The sequence below is a fragment of the Tigriopus californicus genome, chromosome 7 (assembly GCF_007210705.1).
Source record: "Tigriopus californicus strain San Diego chromosome 7, Tcal_SD_v2.1, whole genome shotgun sequence".
Classification (NCBI taxonomy): domain Eukaryota; kingdom Metazoa; phylum Arthropoda; class Copepoda; order Harpacticoida; family Harpacticidae; genus Tigriopus; species Tigriopus californicus.
Genome location: NC_081446.1, coordinates 7,448,015 through 7,473,042, shown reverse-complemented (window position 1 = coordinate 7,473,042; position 25,028 = coordinate 7,448,015). Strand labels below are relative to the sequence as shown.

The window sequence follows — 25,028 nt, the reverse complement described above, 5'->3', positions numbered from 1 at the left end:
AGTGACGATGGAAACTTGCCCTGATCCAAGATGCAACGCATCAAGTACGAGAAAATATTTGGCAAAGAACCTGTGAGCATCTCATCAGAAACTGAGATGTCACGCCATCAGGACCAGGAGAACTTGAAACCCTCAAGCCCTTGATGGCCTCTAATGCATATTGATTTGTGAGTGCAAGATCATCTAAACGCTCAACTTGACTGACCTTGTCAATCTCAACAGACTCATCTTCAGAGCAATGAGCTGTTGCTTCTGAACTCAGTGGGGTTGAAAACACACACTGGAGAACTGATCTCCAAGCATGTTAGTCATAGTCTCTACATTGCTAATGGCTTCCCCATCGACCTCAAAAGGCCCAGCAGGGTATTTCATTTGGAGACTACCCACAATTACTGGATTCGAAGTGCTCTTCAGCCTTTTTGCCAGTTTACAACTCTTTTTGAACAAAGTCATCCTACATTTTGGAATTTTTGTCCGTATACCACCTTTCGGCACACATTCAGAGATTGCTAAACTAGAGCAAACTTCCTTAAAAACTGCAACTAATTTATCAATGGCTGCATTGATGGACGATTCCTGTTTCAGAATTGAAACCAGGTCCAGTTCTTCAAGTCTTTCTATAATCAATGGCCAATGTTCATCTTTGAACTTGAACTTAGCCAGACCGACCTTTTTGGCCGGTCTTACTCTAGAGCACACCGGCTTTTGAGTAATGGTCGATCCTATCTCGAGAACATGATGGTCTGACAGATTACTAGGTGTCACATGGACATACTGGATCAGATTAGGGTCATTGGAAAAGACCAAGTCGAGAACGCTATTCTCTCTAGTGGCTACACCAACATGCTGGGAGAAATTGCGCAAGATCGCAAACTCCTCCAGCTTTTCAAACGACGGAGATGTCGATTTCGAAATGGGAATATACCCATCGGGATAGCCTCCCACTCTACAACCCTAGCCGGAAAATTAAAGTCCCCTACAAAGAAATCCTGTGGGGTGGGGGGTAGGAGGAGAGGGAGAGAGGAAGCTAAATGGTTTAAGGAAGGAGGGTGGGGCGGGATTAGGTTTAGGAATGGGGACGTTTAGGCAAGCTCTGGCAGGTTCGTTTGTTTGCTAATACCAGAGTCAGTGATGCAAGTTTGGGGCTTCAAACACGTTTTTGAGAAGCTGACCCCTCTTTCGCATTGGTAATTAAGGAAAGGTCAGCTTCGATAAAACCAATTTGATACGCCAATTTTGCATCACTGACACTGGCAGGCAAGTTTGTTTGCTGGTACCAGTGCTTGCCTAAATGTCCGAATAGGGTCAGCTCTTAAACTACGGAACTGAGCTATTCCTTTTCTCGCCTTTCTTTGCGTCCCTTCTACGTGGACGGAAGTACACCGTACATTAAAGCACGTCTTAAGTCTCATGGACTGACGGCACATGTACGGGTGGAAAAAAGGACAATCTACCTTTGAGCATCCCTTCTTCCTCGTACTTCTCAAGGCCGAACTTGAGAAGCTTTTGACACCATTTAGGGTGGTCAAACTGGCAGCCTTTTCCTTCTTCAGGACAAGGCTGCTTCCGGTAAATAGGACAGACTGTTTTCTCTACAACTGTCTTTGCCTGCTCTTTTTCAAGAGGAGGTACTACTTCAACTTCTACATTGGTCAAATCAGTCGTCTTCTCAACTACTGGGTGAGCCTATTCTTCACGCAGCACCCTGGTTTCATTGACCCAAGCAAGTAAAGCCTCTATAATAAACGGATTATTGACTACAGAAGGATCCTTCCCAGCTAAGACCAAGTCCAAACATTGTCTAGCCTCTTTGCTGACTTTGCCAAAGATAGCTTCCATCATGAATGCAGGAGGAACTGTCTATGAGCAGCAAAATCAAGAGACTAAGAAAAAGAGAAAAATGTAGAGAAACTAAAAGACTATGCAATCTTGTCCTGAGATACAGGACAACGAAGCAAAATAGGAATGATCTACTTCACATCAAACTAAACATACAAATCTAAGATGAAGATAGCAAAAATGGAGTAAAGGACAGAGAGAAGCAAGGAATCAAGAACATATGTAAACTAGGAAAACAACACAAAAACACAGAAATAAACTCAACAAACTGGTCTAACACTAAATGAAATCAATACACTAATGAACGATAAATCTAATTGTCAAGGACCAATACAATCAAATTAAAGCACTACACCTAACGATTTGGAACTAGAAATACTACACTTCAAATCAGAGGGAAACTGCTAAAGCTAAACATAAACGAGCAATAAACTTAAATTTTAAAGTAATTACGTCTTACCAAAGAGCCGTGAAAAACCAAACCTAATTGAGGGAATGAATGGTGATTCCCATTCATTCACCCACCCACAAACACCACGAACACTACACGTGCACAGCAACCAAGGAGCAACAGAGGAAGTCACACCTTGGTTCGAAATTGCTGGGAGATATGATCAGTAACAAAAATGCGACTGTTCTCAGCGAGCTCCATAACAGGAATGATGGTAGAATATTGGTAGTACCATGGTAGTTCCATCTAGATGGTAAAATGTACAACTGAATATGATTACTCACTTGGACCTTGGCCATTATTTCCGTTGGCTCGACGATGTAGCTCCAGCCTTTCTTGAAAAGGAGCAAATTCGACATCTCTTTCTCTCGAGGTTAATCCAACAAGGGCTTTCTGAGTTTTTTCTCGTCGTGAGCTGCGTAGAATTTGGAGAAACATCTCTATCATGTCAATTAGAGTGTGTGTTTCACAAGGCACTGGTCGTTCCTCAATAAAAGGAACGGACTACATTTACATTTCCTTTGGTAAAAAATAGTAAATCGTTACACAACTATTACTCGAAAAAAAAATTGCTTAGCACTTCATTACTCTCACCAATGGTTATGTTTATTCCTTGGCAATATGTTTGCTAATGAAAATGCATTATATGAAAATCTCTGATTTCCAAACATTGAACTTCATGTCTGAAACTACCAATCTTATGGGGAGAACATGCCTAATTGCTTTTTGAAATTGGAAACTTGGGCAGTTAAGGTCATATTTCACACGACTAAATAATATGTATTTGTTAAAAGCAAATAAACTGAACAAATAAGGTGTATTAGAAAGTTTTGTGGATAAAAGTATCATTAATTAGATTACATTGTTTCATCAATTTTACTCTTTTGAAAAATTAACCCATAGGAAACGGATGTGTTGAATTTTTTTATTGCTAAATGAATCTGTTTTCGAAGACGCTTCTAAAATGGCAATCTTTGATGCAATTCCACTAACCTTTCAAGCATTTTTCAAGTATTTAGCCTATTTTTAATGTGTACTGAGTATTTGGGTTAAATATTTTGCTCTTTTCTGGAGAAAACATGTACTGAGGCATTTCACATCTAAAGTTAAAATCTTTTCCCAGTCTAGACTAGGGACCCTGGATGGGGTTAATGATTGTTGAAGGTTTTCAACAATGTCGCAAAAGTCATAATGGAAAAACAGTATTAGACATTGTCAGGCCGGTAAAGCTTCCCTGTTTGAAGCCTGTGCCTTAAGTCATGGAGATGGGGAAGCTATGGAAATTTGATGCATCACACTGAAGCCAAAGAAAGATTTTCCCTACTTGACAATTGAACTGAATCAGGTCTTCGGTCCAATGGAATTTGCTTGAGAAGATGTAAACAATAAAGTAGCAATGCAACAAGATTTAAAACCAAGAACAACCTCTGAGTAGCTATGAGAAAGCACAATTGTCAACCCTGAGTGTCATTGTTCATAATATACAACATGGAAATAGCTAAAACGACAATTTCTGTTGAGCCTTAACTTTCCTCAGCTGTCACGAAATAAACGAAAGGCTTCCTAAAAGGGCTTGAAAATACGTTTCAAACGTGGATGCAATTAGATTCCTAAATTATCTCTCTCTATGTATAACAACTGTATTGGACCACGGACACAAGCACGGAAGACTCATTATTTTGAGATCACCAGAGCTTTCTCGCTAAATTAGGCTTAACCTGTTTCATGAATATCATTCTTTAAACATAGATATTCCTTGTTTGGAATTAGTATGGTTCAAGTACAATGATTTATGACGTACCCTAATCTATAATTGTTGGGTAGGGTCAATACATGTTCTCGCTACAAAAACCTTGTCATCAAGGGTAAAATCTAAGTCGTTACAAAAAGCCAAATGAATTTTGGATTATTTCAGAGGTGAACCATACCACATAATTTTTACTCAATATTGCTTTTAAAGATTAACTTGGCTAACTTCACTAACAAAGCAACTTTCATCCCCTTGGACTTCTTGTATACCAATCAACTTGTTGTTGAGAACAACAACTGATAAAAAAACATTCTAAAAGAATCCTCGATTAAGTATCTCTTGTCAAACAAGAAAATATTTTGAATGGCTTTGTACCAATGCAAATATGGCTTCAAGATGAGAGTTCAGGGAACATTCTGACCACTCCAAGTTTCAAGTCAATTGGATCAGTTTTTATGAATCTACGGTTCTAAGTTGAAGAATGTCACTTTCACCCAAGTAAGCACACTTTGCTACAGAAAAAAATGTCTTTTCTTGAGCCTTCTACAGTTTGCCTTTCTCCCTCCCTGATATCTAGAGATTGTCAGATCAATTTTGTTAATTTATCTGCTTATAATTTCGTCATTTTGTATCAATATGTTTTGCACATTTATGATAATTTGAAGTAACGTACTTACCATTCTCCACAACAGCAACAAATACCAGGACAACAATAATAGATGAGTATTCCAATGACAACGAACGCTAAGCTCAATATAATGGCCAAGAGCGACCAAAATAATGAAGCGCTCTTTTGAGATCCCACTACCTAGAAGTCAAATTTATTTTCAAAATGAAAAAGGAATCACGATCATCGGGTTACTTTTGAGCTAGATCTGACTGATTTTTCACTGTCATCTAGCCTTTATCACATAGGAATCCTATGCCCAGCTCAGTCCAACAATAAAGAAACCCTTTTTCAAATGAATCCGTGGTGTGTGTGTAATCAGGTTTATTTCATTAGTTCTGTCTTGTTCCCGGGACCAACACCTTAGTGTGTAAGAACACTAGTTGAGGACTAGTTGAGGAGAAAGAAGACTTTGTCTACAAGAGAAAGGAAAAACAGGGAAATTTGTTGGAAGAATTGAAGTTGGGGCTTAAGAAATGAATATTTAGTAATCATATCAAATTTGACTAGAATGGTGTTGCTTTTGCCAAGGATTTGGCTACCTGGATTGAAGCAGACTTGGTGGTAGCAGTTCTTAGGGCCTGTGAGGCATTCCACATCCTGGCAGCATGGACGACGAAGGTGTTAGCCCCATGGAGGGGGATTGGGATTATGCCGGCTGCCTTCAAGCGGGTCGACCAAGACATCGCGTTTGTTGGCAAAAGGTTCGAAGGAAAGATGAGTTGGCCAACTGTGTTCAGCTCTCCATTTTCCCCATCGTTATACGATTGGCCTTCCAACTCTCTAAGGCGACAGACGTAATAGCGATTTCATTCAAAGAGGGCAGCTGGGCTCGGTAGAGAAGATCTGAGATCCTGATATGGTCGACCATGGAGTAACCAGCTATAGACCGGGCAGCATCATTTATCGACACCTTGATTGAGGCGTGGGCGAAAGAAATCTTGCACTCTTCATCAATAAGAAGGTTGAGCACCACTGCACCACTGCACCCATGATGAGTTAGCCTCCTTATCCGACCAGCCCGTTGTCTAGCAGCTTTGCTAACGTCCTCATCATGAGGCAAGGTGGTGAACGAGCAATCAAACTTGACTCCAAGGAGGCCCATCATATTGCTTGCCTTGACCTCCACGCCATCCACAACAATGGCAAAGGAGGCCATTTCCTTGCTCCTAATTTTGCTTCCAACTGTAAGTTGCGTTTTTGAGGCATTCAGGATAAGGCCGTTTTTGGTCGCATAGTTGACAAAGGCATCTGCGTTTTTTGTTGTGTGAAGGTCTTTTGCCAGTAGCCCAGGTGGCAGTGTCGTCAGGGTATCCAGTACTTTCCATTTTACCGATGCTGACACACTCTGGCATGTCTGCCACAATGGTCAGATAGAGAATTGGTCTGCACATCATACATCACATTGTTGAATCCAGACCTTGCACTATTCCAATCAACACACTGTTTCCCATCAGTTAGGTATGGACGGTACCAAGCTAACGCAGGTCCTTCAATACCCAAGGCCGCAAGCTTAGGGAGAAGTTAGGTCTGGTCATCAGTATCAAATGCCAATGACAGGTCAAACGCCATGATCCCTACCACGCTTTTTTCTGTTTTTCACGGATCCACTCCGCGTGAGTCATTTTAAGGATACACGTTGTTGATCTCCCTGATCTGAAACCAAACTGACTATTGGGTAGTGCATTCAACTTGGTAAGGTGAGACTCAAGATCATTCTTGACCACGAACTCCAACACTTTTGAAAGTTCAAGGAGGATGGAGTTGGGCGATATGAAGTAGGGTAGGTGGGGTTCTTTCCGTTACCCTTGTGGACAGGAACCATGATTCCAATTTTGAAGCCCCTCGGGACGGTTCCAGACGCAAGGGAACGGTTGATGAGGTGGGCAATAAGAGATACCAGTGACTCAACCCCCTTCAGAGTACAGAGATGGGGATGACGTCCACGCCAAGCGCCTCTGTATTTTTTAAGGCCTTGACTATGCGCAAGACCTTCCCAGCGCTTGCAAAGGAAAATTGGAAAAGCATTGTGGATTTAGGCCAACTTAAGACCATTGGAGTAGATTGCTGGAGGCTAGCACGTAGCTTCAATATCTTCTCTGTAAAGTAATTGTTCATTACAGTTGCAGCTCCAATATTGTCAGCGGTTAAGTTCCCGTTTATTTTGAGTGAGACTGGGAGAGAGTTGTTTTTTCTTTCCCTAACTCTACAGATGCCAATTCCCAGAGTACTTTTGGGTCGTTGTTTGCCTTTCGCACGCACCTCAGCCAGATTTGTTCTGAGTCTGTTTCTTTTGACCATGGCTGACAATCTTTTGCGCAGGGTACTATATTCTGACCCCCTTTTGCATTGTCTCGGGTCTTCATGAGTTTCAGCGTGTCCGGTGTTAGGTAAAGATTACGCCATCCATACCTTGATGGTCCTGATTGGTGCAATTTTGCCCAAGGCGGTCATTATACCAGAACACGGTTAGGAAATACGAGACCGCCCTTCAAAAGAGTTGATGTTAAAATTTGACACTTCAGCCAAGTAAATAAAGATCTGCAATTTCTAAAACGAATGAGTACAAATTCATTTGCTGATGAAATAAGTGTTTCTTTAAAAGGTGTTAACTTTTGAACGAGTCTTTGAATATGCCGCCAAAACTTGTTTTGAAGGACCATCGAAAATGGCAGGGATAATTAAGAGTCAAACAGAATGGGACCTATATAAGAAACATCGTTTTTAGAGGGAGATTCAGGGCAAGAGATATTCACTAATGATTATCATATTCCAAAAGACAATATCAGGTTATCGTGACATTTGTGAAGGTACCATAGCTTTAAGGTGAAGAGATATTGATAAAAATAAGGCATGTTTCGTTCCGAAGCAAATTCCATCTACGATTTTGATATCTATTCAATCTAGATATCCAAAGGGAACTTTTCTTTATCGTGGATAATCATTATTTACAAACTTTAGATAGGAGAAGTTATTATTTACTTGTATCTTTTTTCACCCTATCTTCATTCATTTGCAAGATGCAGATTATAACTATAATTATAGTGCATCGTTTTTATTTCAAGCATTAGCAAGAAGTGGAAGATTGATCGCATGTTTTTGTTTCAAGTGTGAGGTTTGTCAAACACAATATCCATGATAGAATATACATCCAAAGTTGTTTCTGCTCGGTAAGATTACTCAATCAAATTTATAATTCGTTTAAATCATGGTTTTATCGAATCAACGGACAGGATTTATTCTCCATGAGCACCCATAAAATCACAAACTCCTTTCAAAAGGTACTTTTGTAAAGCGGGTTTCCCACATCTTTAACTTGATATTTCATCCACGTTTGTTCAACTTCACTGATTTTGTTTGAGTGCTAATTCCAGAACCTCTCGGGTTATGGACTTGAAGTTCCTACAGGAGAAGCAGTGCCATCAGATCCTTTGATTGTGGCAACAACAGGGCGGTGGTCTGAAGTTGCGTCAGGTAAAACTTCTGCACTAGTGTCAATGCCCCCATAGAGGCAAGAAGACCTATGCCCATTCTTGAATTGGCCATAGGACCTCCACGTGGGAATTGTATGGACTTAGCTAAGGCCGGGGGCCTCCATCCCTTCAGTAAAGTTGATCAACAGGGTCCTTCTCGAGAAAGCTCAATCAACTGAGCGTGAGTGTCGAGGTTAAAATCCCCCAAAAGATAACGCCTGTGGCAATGTTTGAGGCCAACTTCACTTGTTCAAGAACACCTCCAAGCTCCAGTTTTTCTGTGGTTAGCCCAGACGGGCCTGACGACCGAGAAACAGTGGACCATTGTCTGCACACGCCACCAATAACCATGCTTCCGCCCCTGGGATGGTCCATCTCCAGCCATATAGTTTGTATGTTAGGTGACATGAGGTCATCCGTGCATTTGCACTGACGGATATAGCTCTGCTTTTATCAACGCCAACACCCGAGTCTTGTCCTTCGTACCTGTTAAAGGAAGAAACGTAATCTAGCCATATATGGAGAAAGTGGGCGCTGACACCGGGGAAAGATCAGTCCTTGTAATGATGGCAACGTCAATGTTATTGGTTGTCAGCATCCAACAGAGTCAGAGCTCTTTCACCCCCCTTCCGAGGTCGGCTGCATTCAAAGTCCTTAGATTTGCTGCTATTGCGGCGATTTGCTGAGCCATTTGGTTTAGGGCGAAGGCAAGATCGGTTTACATAGTGTCAACCATGGCCATGGGTGGATGCAGAGGAGGACCCCCTGAAGGAGAAAGCACCCCTGGGGGCGACACCACCGTAGCATAGGTCCTTCCTGTCCGTGCCTGTTAAGGAGGAATTGCCTTTGTAACGTTGACAAGCCTTAGCTCTGCCTTTAACCGTTGATTGTCAAGAGCTTTGAGTTTTAGTTTAAAGCTTTTGGAGGGTTCTTCTCACTCCCAGGTGCTGGCCTTGAAATTGGAGGAGGATGGGCGGTTCCCCCTCAGACCTTTTTCCTGTAAAGCCAGTGTGTGCGCTGCATTTGAGGCCTTGGAGACCGGTATGTGCCACTGCTTGCAGCCCAGGTCTCGATGTTGGGTAGTGCAGGTTTTGAAAATGTTGGGTGAGTAAAGGTGCAATCACTATCATCGCAGGTCACCTCTCCTGTAGGCAGTTCGACAGACGCTCTTCCTCTTAGTGGGAAATAGGTCCCCGGTAGCCGTCTCGGAGGAAATGGTTTCACGTGGCCTTTTAAGAATGTCAGGATTAGTAGTGGACGTAGTTGAGGACAAACCGTCAGAATTGCAAGCATCCGTGATCTGAGACTCAGAGAGATTTGGGACAGGTAACAGTGAGGGCATACGTGGTGCCGAAAGTCCTAAATCATCTGTCACTACATTAGTGGACCCGGAGAAGAAACCTGCAGAGGGTTGCAATTGACTCGGAAAGTTATTTCTTAGTTCAATGCTGCTAAAAAGGAGATGTTCGATTAAGTTCAAAAGATCCGCCTTTTTGGCCTTAAGAACGGTTTTCCTCGCACCATCGCCAAACGCCAGTCTGGCTGTGTTGAGGAGCTCTTTCGAGACAACCTTGGAGGGGAGTGTTGGGGGTTATGTTGAAGGCTTGCACGCCTTCACACTTTCCAGCAACTCATTAGGCATATAAAGTAAATGAAATTCAAGGAAAGATGTTGTGCGGCACCCTGATTTTGGGTATTTTACTGAAGCTTTAAACAACATCAAAGCCAACTCGCACCGTCATCCAATTGAATGTTCAATAATCAGATGAAATTGTGTTACAAAACTCATATAATGTTATTTTTTGGTGCAATTATGACACTGCATTTACAAATTTGCTCAACATCTGCTATATATGCAAATAATGTATGAGCTGGTCGCTTCAATAAGCCGACAAATTTAATTAGATGACAGATTGATTATACGTAAGTTGTAGGTTGGCCGGACATGTTGTCTATAGTTTTGCTCAAAAGAATGACACCAGCTGCTTGTTTTCCCATCATTTCTTAAGGTATAATTGGCTCCTTTAAGTAGGGGCTGAATTATCACCATTTTTGGGGTAGGTCATTGGTCCACTTTTTAAAAAGTGATGGTAGTATACCAAAATATAACTCATAATGTTTGACAAAAAACATTCCTACGATACCAAAAAAACACTTGTATAAAGAGGAAAAAGTTAAAAGTAACAAAAATGAGTCCAAAATATCTTTTTCAGGCTGTAAGGTATTTTTTATGTATGCTGATGAGTAAAAATGCAACGTCAAATGAAGACTTTAAACGACACTTTTCAATTGGACACGCTCAGAGAACTTTGTGTAATCTTGGAGGACTTCACCTAACTCTTTCATGAACGAGGCCTGCTGAAAATCAGGCCCTCTATTATCTGCGAGTGGAGTGATTAATGGCGTTGACCCCATGCGGAATCTGAATCTGTTCAATGACATATTACCTACTATCAACAACCCAAGAATTCCTACGTACTCGTTGTGGGTCATCTACCATTCTACTTGAATGTTGGGCATCCCTACCATAACCAGTTATCTTTGTATAGGGCATGTCAAGTGAAAGAAATTCAAGGAAAAATGTGGCCTGGTACCCTGATTTTGGGCATTTTGGGGAGGGAGAACTAAGACAAACATCACAGTCAACTCGCACCATCTGCCCATTGAATTTTCAATAATCAAGTGATGGTGAGTGAGCTGTGTTACAAAACTGAACAATATGAACATGTTTGGCGTAATTCAGTGAACGCATTATCAAATTGGCTCAATACCACATTGATATTTGCTTAGACGAGCTGGTAAAATGATATAAGGGTCAAAATTCAATGCATGCACAGTGCAATTAGGCTGGGCATCTTGTCTTCGATTTTACTACATGAATAACGTCAGTTCTTCATGAGCGCGTTCACTTGGCAAACCCTATTGAAGCGAAAGGTTAATTGAGCTTCTACATTTTATTTGTCTGAAAAACGTGCACCCAGAACAACACCACAAAAAGAATTAGGAACCAGTGTGTGCAGCAGCTGGATTACCAATCCCCCTACCACAATCTGGTCGCCACAGTATCATCAGCAAAGACAGTCTTTAACACCTTTGCAATATCCGGAGCAAGAGTGATCTGCTCATATATGTACTACTTCAAAAATTGAAAAAAACCTGAACTTGCCCTGATCCAAGATTTTGAACATCAAGAAGTACAATTAATAAAAAATGGCTGACTGCATTCTAAAACGCTTTAGTATAGTTTTTGAACCATACATTATGGAACTAGTGTAACCGAGCGTTCTAATAGACAGCGCTGCCAAGGCGAAGAACTCCTCCCAACACCTGTGCCAGAAGCAAACCATTTCTTGAGGGACTGGAGAGTCATTAGTCGGATTTAGTTCATCTCGACTTTGCCAATACCTTTGACAAGGTAGATCATGGCCTTTTAGTTGACAGGCTCAATGAGATTGGGATCTAAGGCAAGGTTCTCAATTGGTTAAGAAGTTTCATTTGTGATAGGAAGCCATTGATTAAGGTCGAAGAATCTCTTAGTGCCATAGGTACATGATGCCAAGTCGGGTGGTCGTCAGGCCTCCGTTTTAGGTCCTCTCCTTTTTATCATCTTCATTGCTTCACTTCAGAAACTCAGTAAAAAAGTCAGTATCTCTTTCTATACAAAATTAGGTTGTGGTAGTTATGGCCAAGACTCCGATGGTCTGGTAAAGGTCCTAGATCAATTTTACTCTTGGCATGCTGAGAGTAATATAGCCTTGAAAGTAATGAAATTCCGTTCAGTGACCTTTAGGTCAATGCTTGCCGTACATAATCGAGGTAAGAATATTGAACAAGTGTCATTCATGAAAGCTTTAGGTGTCGCCCTCCCAAATAATGAGCATATCCACTTGAAGATGAGTTAAGCTTTGGAAACATGTGGTTGGATGTATTGCATTTTTAAGTCCAGAGATAGCATCACAACGCTAACTCTGTTCAACCCGATTGTATTGGGAGAGATCAAAGAAATTGGGACTTTACAATACGTATTCAAAGAAGGAACAAAAGGTAACTGATATTGTGCGTTTTCAAAAGCATTCATCAGCTATGTCCCAAACAGGGTTTCAGGGGGGTCAATTGTAGTGAACGTTGAGGTTTAATGTGTGTTTTAAGAGTACCTTCAGGCCAATCCAGGCTAATTAGAACCATGGGACTTCTCTTCTTTCTCGGGCTCCTTCATTGTTCAATTACAGGCTATGTGCAGATGTACCCATACTACCTATGTAGCCATCTTCTTTAAGTTACATTTGGACAATTATTTGATCAAATTTCCTGATCAACCCTATTTTCAAGAGCTAGACAGATCGGCCACTCTAATTCGTTGGTGGATCATATATTGTATGAATATACAGTTAAGTAAAGGTAAATAAAATTATTACTTTTTTGGTCTTGAAAACCAGGAATTCCATTCCCAATCTTGAAAAGGAAGTCCGCAAAACTAAAATGCCAAGACCAAGACTTCTAATAATGATTTTCCTTGTTATTGAAAGAAAAGGAACAAGTTTTGTAAAAAAATCTTGGATTTTAGCCCAGATTTGAATATTAATCCACTTAAAACTTACAAAGAGATAATATTTTTATACGTAATTAATAGATGTTGGGAGTAACCTTAGTTGCGTTTCCAAATAAAATGTTATCGAAATCAATTGAGCTTTCAAAGATTGCGTTTGCATCAAATTTGACTATAAATTGCTCCGGTTATATCTCACAGCAATTGTCAATAATTATAAAATGCTTTTTCTATGCCACAAATATAATTGGAAATATTTCACTTTTCTAAAGCTGATAGCAAAAACGCGAAAATAGTTTGCAATATAACTTAAAATAACTAAAAAATATTTCACAATGTTGATGATATACTTGTCAAACGCAACTTTAATCAAGCTTAATTTTGAAGTTTGACAAAATTATATTAATGTTGAATAGAAGCATGGCTAGTACCTAGAAATTAATTTTTGAAAAAAGTGACAGTTTGAAAATTGAACAGTCACATGTATCTTTCAAATACTTTAGGACCATGATAGAATAGTGTAGCTTTTGACACTTTAGTGAAATGAAAGGCGATTTTACATCTTTTGTAAGTTTTAAGTGACATTTGTTACTACTTTTAGCTTTTAAAGAAATCTTCAAGAAAGTGGAAAAATATTACTTCTTGTTGTGTCATTGCAAAAGACAATAATATGTCTTGGGAGTAACTGGAAACATAATTAGGCCTTCGAACTTTTGAAGGGCAAAACGCAACTTTCAATTTGTAACAACTAAGCATGTGCTAAATAGAAGTTTATGAAATTTTAGGTCAATACATAACTAAAAGTACGTTTAATACTGATTGACTACGTTTTTGACAATGATGCAATTTGATTTGCTTTAAGTGATTTAACATACTTATCTGAGCTACTTTTAAGCATGTGTATTTAACTACAGATGCTCCTTTTGTCTCTTTGACAATAAAAAACATATCTTGATGTCTTGGCATTTGCACAAACACTTAACCAGAAAATATAACCACCGTGCCTTGAATATAAGGTTGTTTGGGAATTTTTGTCAAAGACTTATCCAAGTCTGACTTAAAATCCTGCTAGTGGAACAACGCCTACATACGTCCTAAGAATATTTGAAGGCAGAAAATTGAACAATGAAGGACCCCGAGAAAGAAGAGAGTTGGACTTCATTGTTTTAACTAGCCTGGATTCTCGAGGGCTCGGAGGTGCTCTCAAAACGCACGTTAAACCTCTACGGTCACTAGATTTGACCCTAAATCATGGGTTGGGACAAAGCGCTTTTGAAAACGTACAATATCAGATACCTTTCGTACCTTGTCTGAGTACTGTACAATCCCAACCTTTCTAACCTCTCCCAATACGAGAGAGAGCTCTCTCATATCTTCAATGTTCCTAGTAAAACATCTTTGGACCTGCTCGAGCTTTTGCAAACCTGCTAAACTCATTGGAGCCCAAATGGGTGAGGCATATCCAAGATGTGGCTGAACAATCGACTTGTACAGAGTAAGCATCGTGTGTACAGAGCGTCACTCGAGGAGCCCAAGAAAACACGTCTGAACGCCTGTAGCGGGTTGAAACAACTGCTTTATTAGCGGAAAAACTTTCGACAACACTGGGAGATATTTAGCTACACAAAAACTGTACAAAATATAGATGATCAATAAATAACCGTGTCCAATACTCGGAACATTCCCGGCTAGAAGTTATGCATCAAGTTGCAAAGAGTTCTTGCACAAGAATCCAATAACGCCAAGGAGGTTTATTGACAAAGCTACAATACACACATATAATGTTTTATAATGGATATTGTCATGGCTTGTGTCGATTTCTTCACTTGATTCTTTGGTACTGGTGTGGATGTCATCAATGGACGTGTTCGTGGGTATTTCGGGCGTTGGAGAGGAAAGTCCTTTCAGTGTTATATTGATCATCTTGGTCTCAGCGTGGTAGGGAGATGAAGCGGAGTAGTGTGAGCCTATCAAGAAACAACCCGATGGTAGTTGGATTAGTGCGGTTCCAACGACACTCAATTTTTCCGGGTCCTCAGAACGGCATTGGACAACGATGTCTGCCTTCTGAGGATGGATGAGTAAGAACACTTGATCCAGAACTTCTTGAATAGTTGGCCTCTCGTACACCCTCATCTAGCAAAGCTTCTTGGCAGCCGAACAACGCTGACTCGCAAACGTCTTCATAGTTTTGATAACTCGTCGAAGACTTGCAAACATAATGTTCAATGAAACGACTGCAGTCACATAAATCTTCCTCACCAACTAGGTGAAAATGAATTTCCCCTGGAGATGTCGCAATGAAATCCTTGATTTTGGGCAAAACTATTGTCGAGCTTGACATTTCCAATGTTCCAGGCACAAGTTTGAAAACAGTCATTTCTGACGATTTCTTTACCAATGGGACCTGAACTGTGATGGAAAGGATTTCGTCTTGGACGTTCCGGGTAGTTGGAAACTGGAGGAAGGCTCTGAGAGTTTGAAATGGCACCACATGATTCTTCGTTTTTGCCAACACTTCAAGTTCTTGAAGAGACTTCAGATCGAGGGGTCCCGCCACGAGTCCTGTTGGAAAGCGATGAAGAAGTAGTTGATTCAGTCCTTGTTCCACCTGAAGAACTGACAACCGATCATGAGTAAGCCGAGACTGTGGCGGCTTCCTTTGTGACACCAAATGTGCTCGCTCCTGAGTCTAGCTCGTACTCTCCCAATGTTGCTTCATATACTTTACCTCGTGAATCCTGATCTGTAAATACACACTCAAAATCTACCTATCTGAAGAGTGAAGGTTATCTCTTCAATGGTGACCCCGACGTGATTTGGTCTTGTTACTTTCCGTCATGGATTCAAAGGAGGCCATGAATCCGGCTGACACAGTGGAGGTCAAGAACCCGGTGGTTTCGGCTGCGACGGTCAAACTCCCGACATTCTGGATTGAGGAGCCTTTTGTGTGGTTTGCACAAGCAGAGTCCCAGTTTTCTCTCCGCTCAATCTCCGACGACGATACCAAGTATCATCATGTCCTTTCTGCAATAGATCAAGTCACGGCCAAACGTATTGTTGATCTTCTACGATCTCCTCCCGTGAAGGGTTCGAAATATTCAACGTTGAAGGACAGGCTCTTGTCTACTTATACCCTTTCATCGTATCAGCGGGGCCAACGGCTGCTTCGTGTGTCTTCTCTCGGCGATCGCTCTCCATCTCAGTTAATGGATGAGATGTTGGGTCATCTGGGTTCACATGAACCATGCTTTTTGTTTAAATGCATATTCTTGGACCACTTGCCTGATGATGTTCGTGCTCACCTCGTGCCCTTGCTCGATACATCGACTACGCGTTCTCTGGCCTTGTTGGCCGACAAGCTGGTCTCTGCTCGTGGCGCGGCGATTCAAGCCGTGGCTTCCAGGACTTCTGTAGACGACTCGTCGCGTGGTTCGAACCGTTCAGCCTGGTGTCGTCATCATCGCCGTTGGGGACCAAAGGCCTTTAGTTGCGAGAAGCCTTGCTCATTCGTTCAACGAGGCCCCAAGCCAAGAGGCGGAGTCAATTCGTTGTCGGGAAACGAGGAAGTCGACCTACAATAATGGGCGTTGGAGGCCGACTGTTATTTGTTACCAATAAACTAACCAACCAATCGTATTTAGTTGATTCTGGTGCCCAAATAAGTATCTTACCCGTCTCTCGCGAGATGCGGGCTTCCATGAGGGGATCTCCGTCTCTGTCTGCAGCGAACGGCACGGCTATTAATTGCTATGGACGAACATCTAGGAACGTCGTTCTGGGACAACAGTCCTACGTCTGGGATTTTTATCTCGCAGACTTGTCTCAGGCCATCTTGGGGGCAGATTTTCTCCGATCAAATAACCTGGTTATAGACCTGGCGAATGAGAGGTTGTGGGATCCAATCTCAAAGTACTCCATTTACGGTCATGTGGGACGAGCCGTGGCTCCATCGGTCACGGTTCTGAAGTCAGAAGTGTGTGATAGTTATGGCACCCTCTTGAACAAGTTTCCCGAACTGGTGACACCAACTTTTGGAGATCGGATCCCTAAGCACGGAATTTATCATCATCTGCCCACCACTGGTCATCCTGTCTTTGCCCGACCCCGTCGTCTTAATGATAAAATGTTAAAGGCCGCGAAAGAAGATTTCAAATCCATGCTGGACTTGGGAATTATCCGACGTTCGAAGAGTAACTACTCTTCCGCGATGCATGCGGCACCCAAATCTGATGGGTCTTGGCGATTTTGTGGTGATTATCGTAGTCTTAATGACATTACCATACCGACCGTTATCCCATTCCACATATTCAGGATTTCGCTGTTGGTCTTTACGGCTCGACCATCTTTTCGAAAGTGGACTTGGTTCGGGGCTATAATCAGATTCCGATGGCTCCGGAAGACGTCCACAAAACTGCCGTCTGTACACCTTTTTGGCTTGTTCGAATGGCTTAAAATGCCATTTGGGTTACGGAACGCGGCCCAAACGTTCCAGCGCATGATGGATTCAGTGGTGGGTGATTTGTCATTTGTATATGTGTATCTGGATGATATTTTGATAGCCAGTAGATCCCGCCATGAACATCTCGAACATCTCCGAATCCTCTTTACGCGCCTGTCCGAGAATGGGCTGGTTCTAAACCGTAAGAAATGCGAGTTCGGCGCTCAAGAAATCGCATTCTTGGGTCATCTTATTTCTTCAGCCGGGATTCGGCCACTACCGCATCGTGTGCAAGCCATTAGGGATTTTCCATCCCCACCACAATGGCACAACTACGAGAGTTCATCGGGATGATCGGGTTTTATCATCGATTTGCCCGGGTTTGGCCTCCGTCTTGGCACCTCTTCACTCACTGCTTAAGGGTGACCCCAAAGTGTTGAGTATCCCCGCTGAGTTTGTGAGCCACATCGAGCAGGCTAAGACCAAACTAGCCCAAACGGCCCTACTCACGTTTCCGTCGTCAACGGCACCGTTTGCTCTTACAACTGATGCTTCTAGTGTTGCCGTGGGGGAGTGTTGGAACAACTCGTGCAAGGTCACTGGAAACTTTGGCATTCTTTTCTCGTAAACTAAGCCCCACGGAGGTCCGGTATGGCACTTTTGACCGTGAGCTTTTGGCGATGTATCTGGCTGTAAAGCATTTCCGTCATTTCATCGAGGGACAAGATTTGTGTTTATACACGGATCACAAAACCATTCACGGTTAGGAAATACGAGACCGCCCCTTCAGAAGAAATGATGCTAAAATTTGACACTTCAGCTAAGTAGATAAAGATCTGCAGTTTCCAAAACGAATGAGCACAAGTTCATTTGCTGATGAAATAAGTATTTTTCAAAGGTTTTAAGTTTTGAACGAGTATTTGAATATGCCGCCAAAACTGGTTTCGAAGGACCATCGAAAATGGCAGGGTAAGGATTCAAATAGAATGGGACCTATTTATGAAACATCGTTTCTACAGGGAGACTCAGGGCAAGAGATATTCACTAATGATTATTATATTCCAAAAGACAATACCAGTTCATCGTGACATCTGTGAATGCAACATAACTTCAAGGTGAAGAGAAAGTGATAAAAATGAGGCATGTTTCGTACCGAAGTGGAACCGACATAATAATTCGTATTGGGCTGAAACCAAAAGAAACAAAAATTGAAAGGGCTATGGACAAACACGAAAGGACCAGGTCAAAATTATGTCTTGTGTGCATGGACCGCAGTTTTGTGGCCATTGCCACTTCTAATTATCTTCATTTAGTGAGGGAGTTTGTTGTCGATGGATACGCTCTGGAAGATCAAGGCTTCCGAGTGGACTGTGTTCCAATTGTTTCATCGAAGCTCAGAAAGTATGGAAAAGGAGACTTTAGTATGGTCTTACCCGAGTTACCAGACTACTCATCTATGATGAAATTCCGCCCCTTCCGGGGAGAACAATATATGTGTATGTCTTTTGTGCTCGAAATGTAAAACTGTTGGTTTGAAGTCATCTCGAAAAACGATTGAACAAGAGGTGGAAAGGGACAAGGTGCACAAAGGAAAATGCTGAGAAGTCAACTAATTGTCCCTTGAGCCGTGGCATATTCTGCATGCATTGTTTTACGCTAATTTACCGTGGATGCCATCACACATGCACCTCTGAGACGTTGAGAAGCAACATAAAAAAAGCATTTCCCGCAACGAGACCTTGAAATAGTGGCAAGCGACCTTTTGTCGAAAAAAGCGTACCACGGAGAGAGCCTAACCTTAGCTACCAGAAAGCACTTCCTCCACATTTGTTCGGAAAGACAGGAGCTACAAGCAAATGGCCAACAAGAGCCAGAACGAACTCTCTTTGGAAACTATTCTCACAGCCAAGCGAATGCACAGGTATCAGTGATAACAAGGTGCTAAAGTTTGTCAAAGTCATCAATCAAGATGTACCAGATTGAACCAGGAATCAAAAAGGCCTTAACTAGTGCGAATTCGGTTTACCAGCCCCTATTCGACGTCTATGAAGAAATTTCTCCCGTCACCGGAAAACTTCATCAATCGTATTTTGCAACAATCCTTCCCACTGTTTTCACTTATCTTGGAGAAGCGAAATATGAAAACATCGATGTCTTTCTCCGTTTGTCAATTGATGAAGGAAAGAAACTTTCTCAAAGTCAGTGCGTGCCTTGTATGCCGGGACCCAAATCAAGGTCTGGACGATTCAAAAACCTCAGGTGTCAAAAAGAGCCTTAATTTTGGCTATTTCACCCTGAAGGAGTGCCACGATCACGTCAAACTCATCTTGTCTAAGCTTGGACTTGAAAGTTCCCGAAGACTTAGAAGACATTTTTTCACAGGATTTGACAATGTTACAACACTGTCTGCGGGCTCGGTAACCACAAAAGCACTTACCCTTGCATTTTATTGACTTATGGGTTAACGGTCAGTGGGAAAGACACCAAGTTTGAGGATCGCACTTTGGGGAGCCTTTCAGATCAATATGAAAGGTTCAAGATCGAACCAAATGCAAAAGCCTAAGAACTTCTATTCAGTACAGAGGAGAGATTAATTTCATCACAAGCCACCTGAAACACCGTTCTTCATTGTTGCGCACTCCCTTGGCTAACACATTCGATTGGGAATTATCAACCACACCTACGCAACTTATTCTTCTTGTCCCCGAGGCCAAGGGTTGGCCAAAGCAAGTCCATATTCATTCAGAAAGTTATCATGGAAGTTCCTTTGAGGGTAACGAATGTCAAAAGCTCCTTCGAAAATATTCCTATCTTGAAGAAGATCCTCGGTCAAGCCAAAAAATCGAGATTGGCCAAGCATTCGTTGACGTCCAGAAGCATTTGATCGGTTTAAATCGAGCTTATCACAGGAAAATATTGAGATTGAAGACTTCAAAGATTGTGTACAATCGTTCAGAGAAGCTTGGAAAAAATCAAAATGTCTCTGATTCCAAAATGGCATTTGATTTTGGATCATTTGAGCGAGTTTGTTCGTTGTTGAGAGGAGGCAGACACCATGAACCTCTATGCAGAGCAGGCTCATGAATCCCTTCAATTACGAATTTGAACAAACGTGGATGAAATATCAGTTAAAGATGTGTGGGAAACAACCCGCTTTAACAAAAGCGTCTTTTGCAAGGAGTTTTGTGATTTTATGGGTGCTCATGAGAAATAAATCATGGTCCGTTGATTCGATAAATCCAGGAAATAAAACGAATTTTCAAAAACACTTGATCTATTACAATGTTATTTGATTGAGAAATCTTACGAGCGGGAAAAACAACTTTGCATGTATATTCTGCCACGGATATTACGCTGTTTGACAAAACCTCACACTTGAAAAAAAAAAAAACGAGCATATTTTCGCTTCTTGCTTATGCTTAAATAAAAACGATGTGCTTTGCTTTATCAAAAACCGAATATGCTTGGTTCTAATGCACCTACTCATAATTGTGGTTATAATCTGCATCATGCAAATGGAATGACGATAGGGTAAAGATACCAGTTAAATTAATAATCCTCCTAATCTAATGTTAGTAAATAGTGATTATCCACGACAAAGAAAAGTTCCTCTGGATATATAGTAGATTGAAATACATATCAAAACCTTAGATGGAGTTTGCCTCATTTTTATCAATTTCTCTTCACTTGAAGTTATATTCACAGATGTCACGATGAATCATTGTCTTTGGAAATATAATAATCATTAGTGAATATCTCTTGTCCCTGAGTCTCCCTGTAGAATGTTTCATATAATAGGTCCCATTCTATTTGAACCTAGCTCCCCATTTCGATGGTCCTTGCGAAACCAGTTTTGCGCGGCATATCAAATACTCGTTCAAAAGTTAAAAACCTTTAAAAAAATACTTATTTCATCAGCAATGAACTTGTGCTGCATTCGTTTTGGAAACTGCAGATCTTTATCTACTTACCTGAAGTGTCAAATTTTAGCATCATTATCTTCTGAAGGGCGGCCTCGTATCCTAAACCGTGCATTGGTATTCGCTTTGCCAAACGCACTGGACCCTGTGTCTAATCGCCAGCAGCGACACTTATCCTTCATCTCGGAATTCACAACAAAATAAAACATGTATCTGGAAAGAGCATGTGGTTGCCGACGCGTTGTCCTGGCGTTTTGCATACAGGTCGAGTGTCATCACAGTCCCTGCGAGAGGCTCAACTTGCCGATCCCGAGGACGCCCTACTGGAGACCTCTGTGACCAGTCTGGGTATTTCGTTCATTGAGGTGACACCGGGGTGTTCTCGTGTGCGATGTCTCATTGTCCAAGCCTCGTCCTTGGTTCCGACATCTTTACGTCGCGTGGTGTTTGACTCCATTCATAACACGGCTCATCCCGGAGCTCGGGCGGGGAAAAGACTCATTTCTCAGTTTTTTCGTCTGGCATGGGATGAATCGGGACATTACATGTGGTCCAGGAGTTGCTTTGCCTGTCAGCAAGCGAAAATAACAAGACACACCCGCTCTCCCCTCAAACATATGGACATCCCATCTGGTCGTTTTCGTGTGGTACATGTGGACATTGTGGGCCCCTTGGATCCTTCGAGAGGGCACCGTTATTTGCTCACGTCATCGACTCTTCACGCTGGCCGAGGGCCATTCCCATGGCCAATATCACCTCTCTAACGTGCGCACGAGCTCTGCTATTCTGGTTGGATATGTCGGTTTGGGGTCCCGGATGTGATTGTGACAAACCGGGGTGCTCAATTTATTCAGCCTCGGGGCGATCTTTCCAGACTACTAGGAACCAAGCTCAATCACACCACCTCATACCACCCACAGTCTAACGGCATGGTGGAACGGTTTCATCGCCAAATGAAAGACTCGCTCCGTGCTCGACTTGCCGGTTGCAACTGGTATCACGAGTTACCGTGGGTCCTCTTTGGAATCCGTTGTGCTCCCAAAGAGGATTCCCAGTTTTCCCGGGCCCAACTGCTCTATGGGACTACGCTGAAGGTGCCGGTGTGCATGTGTGCTCCCCCGTACCGGATCAAACTTTTCTTCTTCTCTATTTTGTGACCTACGTGACGAGTTCCGTTCTTTTGCACCAAGGCCTACTCAGTTCCATGGCCAACAGTCTTCTTACGTTCCCACCGGATTGGCGGCTTGCCCTTACGTGTGGGTAAGAGTCGATCGTGTCAAGGCCCCTCTAGATTCTCCGTTTGATGGCCCGTTTAAAGTGATACGACGTGAAACCAAAACCTACCCCTTGATATCAATGGCAAACACAGAATGGTCTCCGTGGATCGCTTAAAGCCAACAATCTCTGAGGGAAGCTACTCAGGGGTACCTATATCCACGCGGTCCGGGCGTCAATCTCGGGTTCCTTATCCCATCCGTGATGACCGGATCTGGGCGGGGAGTCCCTGTGGCGGCTTCCTTTGTGACACCAAATGTGCTCGCTCCTGAGTCTAGCTCGTACTCTCCCAATGTTGCTTCATATACTTTACCTCGTGAATCCTGATCTGTAAATACACACTCAAAAATCTACCTATCTGAAGTGAAGGTTATCTCTCAAGACCGTGTGCAGGAGATCATTGATCTGCCTAAGTCTTGTTGTGCTGGATTTGCGCAATTTGTTGAGACCCAGGTGGTCTTGGATCCCTGTACTGCGAACGATATATTCGTGAATTCATCGTCCAGCGCAATGTTCGACGCGAACGTTACGGCTACTCCACAGCTAGTTAGCGCCCCCAAATTGAACGATGTTGCCTAATGAAGTGACACAAGGAAGGATAATTGATCGCTTTAACCGTGTCTGGTGAAAAGTCGATTGGTTGGCCTAGGATTGAGAACACGTTTGACCACATGTCGTTAAGACTTCGTTTCTTGACTTTCCAAATGGGCTATGATGTCCTTGGGGAGGTTGCACGAGGAACTGGCCACTAGCTAGCCTTTGATAACACTCCTTCTTCAGGTCCCTGGTCCGTTGAAAATGGGATTTCCAACCAAATGGCTAAGATTTAGCCTGAATGCCACGCTGAACGTGTCAATAACGCCCGTATTTGGCGGGGAGGTGAAGAATGTGCGGTGTGGTTCCACGGAATGGGTTGAATTTGCACCTTTGCCATTGTAAGTGACAATGGTGCAGGATAGAGTCAAGCAAGCTACATGCGTGCATGAATGGGACTGCTTACTTGATGAAAGTTGACTGATTGAGTTCTGTCTCCGTCTCTCCCTTATATATTTTCCGTCAGAGGTGCCCAAGGATGCTGAGTTGTCGATCAAGTCTGGTGATGGTACGACGTCTCTTATTTCCCATGTGAGACGGTTCTAATTGTGGCCTTGTGAAACAAGCCTTGCGGATTTTTGTGAAGAGTTCATGCACCCCATTTCCCTCTGTTGATACAACAGTAGCCGGGATAATTTTATCTCTCAACGTCATGATCCACCGTATTGGTTTGAGCTAGTGTGTGTAGCTATAGGGGGAAGCAATGGCTGATCTTTGGCCTGCCAGCTAATGATAATATATAGGATCCCGAAGGTCTTTCTGCTGCCTGAATACTTGAATTGTCGCTAAGACAATTTTTGGTTATGACCTTGTTCGTGCAATAAGTCTACGAAAGGCTTCGATGAATGACTGCTGCACTTACAGTCTGGGTAGAGATGATGTCAATGAGACATGGCTCGGACTGTATAGACACAGTGAATTATGCACCAATGCTTGTCTCACTAGCAGTCAGCCCGAAAAGTCTACGGACGAATTGGTTTGTGAACCCGGACGCGGTTCGTCAACCCGTAAAATTTGGTCTGGGAGCTGGTCCCATTTGCTTCCTGTAGCGCACCAGTTTCTGCAATGAGGTGAGCACAGCGGTCTCGATCTGCGTACCTCTCGTTTTGACGCCTTGAAATCCAACGTAACCAAGGCGTTTAAGTGTGTTCTTATCCGGATGAAAGTTATCTTGTGGAACTTGCGAAACGATCTTTTCGGGTGAAGTGTGGTCCTTGGAAGGCAGATACCCCAATACGATGGAGCTACGAACAAATTCAAAGTTTTTGTCAAATTTGGCATGCGTTCTTAAACCCGACCATTGTAAAACCTTGTTTGCAATTTAGGTTGTTTCCTCTCGCCGAAGGATTTCTCGTTGAGCCAACCGAAATCCAATACACATCTCTTACGGTATTCGTCGAGTGCTAATGAAATTTAAAATGTAAGGACATTGGATAACGGTGGAATCTCAAGGCTAGTGCGTCATAAACATGAGTAAAGTAACCACGCACCAGGCGTGACCTGTTGAGTGCCAGCCTTTCAAATTCGATGCAACATGCTCTGATCAACTTCTGTGAGGCAGGACCCGAGCCGTTGCAACAAATGTTTTTGGCTGGATTTCTGGATTGTACGCATAATCTTCTGTCCTCTTTTGGAGATGGATGTCGTTTGACAGTTTCCCAACCCACGTCTCTTACTTTCTCGTTGTAGAAATGATGGTCCTGTCCACATAATGTGCTGGTATCTAGAATAATCTGACTAGCATCTGCCGGAACCAAACGTCGCCAGGGTTGGCTTCCCGGGGTAGAAGAACCAATCGAGGACGCGAGCAGACCAGAGCTACGTGTGAGGGGAACCGACCCAAACTCTTTAGTGGATTGTGCGACCTCGGGCCCAGACGACAAAGAGGTCGACTTCTGCAGAGTCGGGTGGACGCAAAATATAGGGAAGCGCCTGAATTCAAGGCTTCAGCGACATAGCACTGCCCGCTCTGGCAGTGTATAGCTGCCGCTGTATACCATACTATTCGTGCTTCAATTGAATCCGATGGTTCTCACGTAGTTGCAAGCGGTGACACGGGATTCTCTTCTTGT

General features: G+C 42.6%; 1 protein-coding gene across 1 annotated transcript in view; it reads right to left on the bottom strand.

Annotated features, from left to right (window-relative positions):
- LOC131883779 (mucin-2-like) overlaps positions 1-25,028 on the bottom strand; it is a 66,451-nt gene that overhangs the window by 12,324 nt on the left and 29,099 nt on the right. The window contains exons 3-4 of the mRNA XM_059231339.1: positions 4,718-4,848; positions 2,575-2,705 (exon numbers count right to left, since the gene is read on the bottom strand). Of these exons, the coding sequence (XP_059087322.1) occupies positions 2,575-2,705; positions 4,718-4,848 (262 nt within the window). The remainder of the gene's footprint in view (positions 1-2,574; positions 2,706-4,717; positions 4,849-25,028) is intronic.